The sequence below is a fragment of the Mus pahari genome, chromosome 7 (assembly GCF_900095145.1).
Source record: "Mus pahari chromosome 7, PAHARI_EIJ_v1.1, whole genome shotgun sequence".
Taxonomy (NCBI): domain Eukaryota; kingdom Metazoa; phylum Chordata; class Mammalia; order Rodentia; family Muridae; genus Mus; species Mus pahari.
Window position 1 is genome coordinate 111,484,666 of NC_034596.1, and position 8,484 is coordinate 111,493,149.

At 42.5% G+C, this 8,484-nt stretch overlaps 1 protein-coding gene across 1 annotated transcript in view; it reads right to left on the reverse strand.

Moving 5' to 3' along the window:
• Dnah11 (dynein axonemal heavy chain 11) overlaps positions 1-8,484 on the reverse strand; it is a 302,790-nt gene that overhangs the window by 47,214 nt on the left and 247,092 nt on the right. The window contains exons 66-68 of the mRNA XM_021201453.2: positions 7,773-7,977; positions 4,818-4,982; positions 1,980-2,120 (exon numbers count right to left, since the gene is read on the reverse strand). Coding sequence (XP_021057112.1) covers positions 1,980-2,120; positions 4,818-4,982; positions 7,773-7,977 — 511 coding nt within the window. The remainder of the gene's footprint in view (positions 1-1,979; positions 2,121-4,817; positions 4,983-7,772; positions 7,978-8,484) is intronic.

Sequence of the window (8,484 nt, forward strand, 5' to 3'; positions counted from 1 at the left end):
TGCATACACTGACTTGTCTGTGTTCTTCATATACCTAACAAACCCTTCCTTAGACACATGTATTGAGTTTTGATTTTTGCTAGTCCATAGTTTGTCTCTTTATTTTCCAGTGCCTTGTGAAATCTATAAGCCTTTAATATGATAGAATGAACTTTATTTTTGTAGCTGGATCTAATGTGTCACTGTTCTGGAGGAGTTTCACTGTGAGATTTGTATGAGTGCTCTGTAGTTTTCTTTGAATACCTTTGCCCTAGCTGGGCACCTGTTAATCTAGGCATTATTACTGGTTTAGCTTTCCCATTCTCTTCATACACTGTGGCTGTTGTAAAGTCCAACCTTATCACTCATGCCAGTAACATGAAGTTACATAGTAGGATGCAGGCCAGTCACATAAAGTTTTATAGTAGGATGCATGGCAGCTACACTCACCTCACTGACACACCAGCCCCAAGGGCCTGAGGTCCCAGATTCAAATCATACCTAGCATATGTTCACTTCTGACTCTTTTGCCACCAACCCAGCCATCTATCTGCTTGAGGCCTTCTTGGCTTCTTGTTGATTTCTTAACAACCTGAGAAGCTCTATAGGATCAAGTCCATTGTGCCTTCCTCTTGGGTTCTGTGTCTTATAACCTTTGTCCTGTGCTCATTACCCTCTGGCCAGAGATACATCGTCACAGCCTGGGATCCCAGCCCTTTTGTGCCTCAAACAGCCCTGTTTACTCAAAACTTGTTAATACTTTCCTTTAAGCTCTTCCTAAAACACTTCCTCTAGATGGCTTTTCCTGTGCCCCTAGTGGAGTAAATCCCTCATTACTATATGTATAGTATTTTTTATAAACTTATTTGTTCATTAAAGATATATGTGTGTCTACCCAGACATGGACATCAAAGGGCTATTTGTGGAAGTATTTTTTCCCTTCTACTAGGTAAGTCTAGGGGATTGAACTCAGGTTGTCAGACTTATTGGTGCTTTGGCCTGCTGAGTCCATTACTTAAAATTTTGAAATTTACATAGTGTTTAAGGTATTGACCACAGCAATGACAAACATGTTATTTCAAGTGTTTTAAACAACACTTATTCCTTATGGAGAAATAAAAATCAAACCAGAAAATTACATAAAACACATTCAAATAAAGCTACCTGATGATTCCACATGGCAGTATGGTAGCTTTTTAGATATTTTTATTATTTAGAAATCTTTATGGTGAGCATGCATGGTATTACCTTATGGTGTTTTGAACAAAGTGTACTTTAGTTGATTCTCTGTCCTTCCCCTCATCTCCCTCATCCACAGCTCCCCTAAATATCTCCCCTCTAGATTTTTTTCTTTTTTCAGTGTCCCATGAGTCCTTTGCCCACCTTTAATATTATTATTAAAAACAAAACAAAATGCTTAGGTGGTAGTAGCACACATGTTCTGTCCCAGCACTTTGGAGGCAGAGGCAAGTGGATCTCTGTGTTGAAGGCTAACCTGGTCTGCAGAGTGAGTTCCAGGCCACCCAGGGCTACACGGAAAACCCCTGTCTCAGAAGAGAAAAACAACAAAACAAACAAAAACCAAGCTTCACACCAGTGACAAGCCGACTGCAGGATGATGGAACTCGTTAAGAATTCGTGTCGAAACTGACAGCAAGAATTAAAGATCTTCCCCAAAGGCAGATAGAGCCTGGCCTTTGGAGTCAAATAGGCACAAGCTGAAATCCTGGCTTTCATATCACAGAATGTGAGTTTTGGAGTGGTGTGTCTGAAATCTGAAAAAAGTTACGCTCCCCCCTTTTTCTTTAATGAGGAGGAAACTGAACTGCTTTCTTGGAATGTTTAGGGAATCTGATACATGTAATAGTTGCTTTAAATGCTTTGCTCTATCTTCTTCTCCTTCTACCAGGACCTCTGAGAAATAAATCCCTAATTTCTAGAAGAAAAAAACAATCAGGCTTTCTGGAGTTGTGGATTTTCCTTAGTCTGTCTGGCATTACCTTCAGAGAGAACTGGTAGACGGGGTTGATTTTCCTGAGGTCACTGATGACAAAGTACAGAAGGGAGGCTCTTGCTGCCACTGGTCTGTAGCATTCACGGGTCTCGTTGATTTTTCTTTCATTTTCTCTGGCTTCTGTCACCTGTAATGGGATCAGGTGACAGCAGTAACTTATCTTTGTGTTTTCTAAACAAATGCCAGCAATGGAAGGACTCTTGTGAATATCTGAACTTAACAACTAATTCTAGTTGACCCCGATGTTGTCGTCATATTTGTATTCCCAGTAGCTGGGAGGCTGAACCAGGAGCACTGCTGTAAGTTTGAGTCTGGTCTGCAATACCATAATATGTTCAACTTAAGAACAGCGTGCAGTAGAGACTGAGACCCCAGCTCAGTAAATCAAAACAAGCAAAGGAAGTCAAGTCCATGACAGGCCTGACGTCTGCGGACATGATGCTTGATGAAATTATTAAGTCCATACCACACAAGTCCAGTGACCTAAGTTAGAACCTGGGATCTCAGGATTGGGGTAGAAAACCAACTCTGGAGGGTTGTCCTCTGACCTCCATACATGTGGTACATGTGGAGCCCATACTGATGTGTGCATATCACACATACATATGTAACCAAATAATAAATATCAAAATTTAAAGAAACTCTTAAATTCCTATTTTCAAGTAACCTTTTTTTTTTTTTTTCATGAACTGCATTCCACCAGGAAAGGAAAAGGCACTAGCCGCATCCCACCCTGTAGATTTAAATGACCTTAATTGTTTTGCCTCTGCGGAATCTGCTTTTGAGTAATGTCACCTTCCTGCCTCCCTTCTCTCGCTCAGGCCTTAACAATCCAGCTATATCACCTCCTAGGGATGGCTCTTAAAAGTCTGCTGGGTCAACTCAGTTTCAATGATTTTATTAGGTAACAATGAGATCCACAAATGCAGCCAAGGTCAATAGCACCTGTAACAGCCAAGCGCTTCCTAAACAGCCTCTGTATCAGGGCTCCCCCAGCCATCAAATTACAACGGCACCAGCTCTGCATACACTCAAACATTCCCATTTATGCTTACTTGTTAGCTTCTGGGCACATTTTCTGAGATGAGATATATCACCATCAATTAATCATTTTTATTTAAGGGTAAAAAAAAATACCTATTTCTAAAACCAAATACAAACCTATTCTTTTCTTTTTTTTCTCCAAGAATACAAGCTGCTGGCCCACTGCAGCTTTAAGTGATACAATATTCCCCCCCCCCGAACATTTCTATGGTCTTGACTCATGATGTGTGTGAATGACATACAGGGCAGAGGGCTGTGACTTCATAGTGATACATTAAAAAGACAGGAAGTTAACTCAAAGCCTTAATTTACTTAATTGCTCTAATCTTTACTATCATAGGAGCCACCTAGAAAACACTTACTTGAGAGAGTAATTTGGTATTCTATCGCCTTGCTTAATTTAAGACACATACATTGGGTGTATGGCGACATAGCTTCTGCTGGGTAATTAGTAGATTACTTAGAAAGGAGGATATGCCACAAAAAAGTAAGAGTCTAATTCCGATCCAAACTCTGCAATGTTAACAGCTAGTGGCCACTTGTGAAAGTCCAAAGTGCACACACAGCCCTCTGTGATTTATGCTGCTCACTTACTAGGAAGCTGTTCGTGGGAAATGATTTATTGGCTTTTGAGAAATGTCACTTTTCCAGGGTAAACGGTGCACTGAGACCCACATGGGATCATTCCCTGCTTGGTTTCTTGCCTCCAGAGGTCTGTAAATAAAACTTCAGCTCCAAAGGCTTCTCTAAAAACTCAATCCACTGGGATGCTATTCCTTGGAGCTGAACCTTGCCCCTCCTCTAGTTTCTGCCATGTAAACCAGCAGGCTCCAACTCCGGTCACACAAGAAATATTAATATAATTGAATGACTGTATTGCTGTGGAACTTGAAGTACAAATTGAACTATTTCTGCTCTTAATCCCGTACTGGTAGCCCAAGTATTGAGGACTGTTTATTAAGTTTCCTAAGTTGTACAACAAACCTGTCTTCTTAGAGGTGTCACCAGACTGATTACATTGTGTGAAATGAAATTCCCAGAGGGTGGTGGTGTTAAAAGTTATACTTATGTTAAGATTCCCCAAGGATAGAACTTTCTGATTGTGCAGAGTTAAAATGTTTCATACCAGGGCCAAAATATCTTTCATTATTTTTAGTCCCTTGAAAGCCACTCATGGGCTACATACCCATGTGTGAACTTGTGACTATCAAAAACCTTTAAAATGGGGCTGGAGGGCTGGCTAGCAGTTAAGGTCACTGGCTCCCCTTCTAGAGAACCTGGGTTCAACCTCCAGCACCCACATGGCAGTTCACAACTGTCTGTAACTCCAGGGGATCTGCTACCCTCACACAGATACACTCATAGGCAAAACACTGATGTGCATAAAATAAAAATAAATATAGATCATAAAAACCTTTAAAATGATGCTTAGCAAGCCACTAGCTTCTACCAGCTTCAAAACTGAGAAGATGACAATGTAGCTTCTGATACCTACAGTAGCTTCTCTATTTTGCTATAACCCATCTACCTAATGCAAATGCCTTGGTTAATTGTTTCCTTTTTATCTGTTACTATAAAAAACACCATGGATCTGTTACCACACTGGGTCACAGTCTTCGGAGTAACCTGAATCTGCGTCCCCAGGCCACAGTCACTCATAATTGGCTCCAGAATAAACTCTTACTTCCTTTGAATGGAGAGCTGTGTTTTGTGCTGACAACTGTCATCTGTTCCATTCCTGCAGAGCACTGAGCCTGACGGGGGTCTCTGCTGCTCTTACCTTGTGCTCTATTTCTGCTGCGGTGGCCTTGGTGGTCTCAAGGCGCTCTACCAGGTCTGTGTCGTCCAGGAAGCTCCCCTCAGCAGCAGAGAGGCGCAGGAGAAGGTCTTCCTCAAGCTGCCTCAGCTCTATCTTAAAGTCGTTTTGCTGCTTGGTCAAAACCAGCTAATAGAAAATGTTAGGGACGGTGGTTAAGTCTCTGCTTTGTTCAGGACCAATTCTCATAGTCATGGGAGTTACAGGTGTCAGCACAACCATGATAAGAAACATAACAGTTAAAAACCATAGTGACCACAACTATCAAAATTATTTTAAAAATTCAGACAGTTAACACTTGGTTAGAATCTAAAGGTTTAGAGTGTGGAGGCTTATTTAACACCAATAACCTCTAGGAAGGCTCTGTTTAAGGAAATAATAGAAATTTCTGACTTCTGTTCTGACATTTAAACAGCTTGGAAAACCCATTATGAGGAAGACTTCAAAATAAGGAAGGAGCTGTTCAATCAATCATCTTTCACCAAGAACAGAGGTCCTGGGCCAACTGTCACCAGAAAAATAGAGCAGGCAAGTTCAGAGTCACTATCAGAACTTAAACTGTACCTGGCCTTTCCAGGAAAATAAAAACCTTCCTGAGTACCCAGGCATAGGGAGCCCTCCCCATTTCTGTTTTCTTGCTGAGAGGCAGGCCACATTCTCACAGTAAAGACTAAAGAATAAAGCACAGTTGCTTAGAGCAGGTAGGAAACTCATTTTGATAGGTCCTAGGTACAGAGCCTTTGCTTGCCCTTACCAAAATCCCACCATAAGGAAAGGAGACTAAGCTGACCAAGGAGAAGGGCTATGAGGTAACTCAGCTGCTCCAAGACTTCCAGTCTCACAGAGAAAGGGTTTGAAAACCCAGTGGCCAAACTAGCCTGGGATTCAATCAGCCCCTCTAGCCCCTCTCTGTGCTGCTGCTGGGTGGTGGGAGTGGGGGGGGTATGGGGGTGCACTGTTGGGGGCTTCAGAAGTGGGTATTATCAGTGCCCCATGCTGTGTGTGCCTCCTCTCTCTCCCCCTGCTCCCTCTCCTCCTGGCTTCTTCCTGCCCCTCCGTGTTATCAAATGTGTATTCTTCAGAGCCATGTTGACCAGATCCAGAATAATGAGAGTGGATCAAAGTGAGAGAGTTGTAAGATGCAGGTTTTATTCAAGAGACAAAGTTTTCATTTATTTGTCTGAGTCAAAAATCTGAAACAACAGAAAGAAAGAAAACAAGCACAGCAATACTGGAGAAAACTGAAACCTATGGCTTCCATGCTACAGCAAATATTAAATATGCCAAAGTCCAAGCCTTACAGTCAAGACTGTCTACCTAGAGAAACAGAGGGGCTCTCTCACAGGCAAAGGCTCTGTCTGAAAAGACAGATCTCAAAATAAGGCTCGGGTATGGCTTCATATCCACTGCTGTGATGGTTTGTTTATGCACAGCCCAGGAAGTGACAGAATTAGAATGTATGGCCCTGTTGGAGTAGGTGTGTCACTGTGGGCGTGGCTTATAAGTCTCTGATTCTAGCTGCCTGAAAGTCAATCAGCCACTAGCAACTTTCGGATGAAGAGCTAGGACTCTCAGGTCTGCCTGCAGCATGCTAGATTCTGCCATTTTCCCACCTGGATGATAATGGACTAAACCTCTGAGCCTGTAAGTCAGCCCCAATTAAATGTTGCCCTTTTTAAGGCTTGCCTTGGCATTGTGTCTGTTCACAGCAGTAAAACACTAAGATAGCTGCCAATCTACAGACATATTTTCTGCCAGGGACTAGTGGCCATACTAGCCCCTGGGCTCAGAAGCATTCTCAACCAGCGACCCCCTACAGACATCACATTTTCCTCAGCTGCAGAGAGGACATCAGCCAAAGAACACAACACCCACTCATCAAAGACAAGATCAGATATCAGTGCCAAAAAATACTTCAAACGTCATTACTCCAGATGCCCAGATCTCAGCATAAAACCACAAGCAGGAATATCCAAGACAATATGCTTCCATTAGAATCCAGCAACTCTATTACAGTAGGCTCTGAGAAATTCAATATAGCTAAAGCACAGGACAAGGACTTCAAAGCAGGAATTATGAATATGTTTAAGGACCTTAAAGGGGATTTGAACAAATCCCTTAATGAAGTCTGTGAAAACACAAATGGTGGAATGAAATAATAAAAATAATCAAGACATGGAAGTAGAATCCAGCAAAGAAATCAATAAACAAAATCTAGACAGAATTAAAACTGGAAATGAAAAATTTAGGATGTCAAAAAACAAAACAAAACAACCCAGAGATCAGTACCTCACTTGTCCATTGTCAGAGAAGCTGCTTTTCACAGTAGCAAGAAACTAACATAGAAACCCCCAAATGCACAATGTACAGAAAATGGGAAATTTTGGAACACTGGGTCTCAAATGGAATGTCTTCATTAAAGCACTCAGGGAGCTATGTAGAAGAGGAAGAAGAAAGAGTATAAGAGCCAGAGATGGTGAATGACTTCAGGAAGACACAACAGAAAACTCACTCACAGAGTCTGGCAGCATGTGCAAGGTCTACACAGGCTCAAGCCAGCTGGAATTCCAGCACACTGGGGAAAGTAGTCCAAGCCCTAACCAAGATGCTATCTTTAATTGGTACCCACTGGCAAAAGAAAACCACTAGTTTTTTTCCAATAGAGTTTTCTGGGATGGTCCGCATTGGGCTGGATCCTGGATTCTGGACTGTTAAGAGATCAAGAAAATGACAGCTGAAGCTAACTGACAGGCTCCAAGCCTGAGCTCTGGTCCATCCCCATATGTGGCCCAGCCCCTAGCTACCTGGCATTTTTCAGGAGGAATTTCCTCAGTTACAGAATTTACTTCATAGGCAATCATTGTCGTCTGTGCTGAGGGGGTGAGGAGTAAGCTCTGGGGGTGATGCAGTAACATTTACCTTTAGCCTCTCCAAATCTGGCCTTTCGATACTGACCACCTCTGCCAGCAGCTGGCCTTCGAGACCATCTTCTGTGACTGTGAAGTTGAGAAGAGTAGTCTGGGCTTGTAGTTCTGGCTTGTAGTGTGGATTTGCCAGTTTTGTGTGTAGAATGAGGCGGAAGTTCTTGTTGAATTCACATTCTTTATCGCCAATCCTGATGTACCTATAAGGGCCACAACACAGACACTCAGGAGATCCCAGAGACCACGAGAATGAGAAGGTAGCATTCCATTCCTTGATTCTGGTAATTCTCCTGAGCCAACAGGCCAGGTCTAGGGATTCCCAGTTACTCCAGTTTTCCAATGACACAGGATGAACAGAGGATGACACTAGACCTCTGCCTATCTCTGTATGTGTGAACCAGTAACAGTGTGACCACCCACCATACAATGTTGCTCTGACAATCATAAAAGTGCAGCTTTCACTGAACTTTCTAGGATTAAACTTATACCAGACATTGCTATTTCCTACAGTGTTTTATTATCTTCAAGTGAAATCATAGGAAAACAGTGCTCTCGTTGAAGGATAGAATAGAGCATGCAGGGCTGGTGAGATGGCTCAGTGGGTAAGAGCACCCGACTGCTCTTCCGAAGGTGCAGAGTTCAAATCCCAGCAACCACATGGTGGCTCATAACCATCCGTAACAAGATCTGACTCCCTCTTCTGGAGT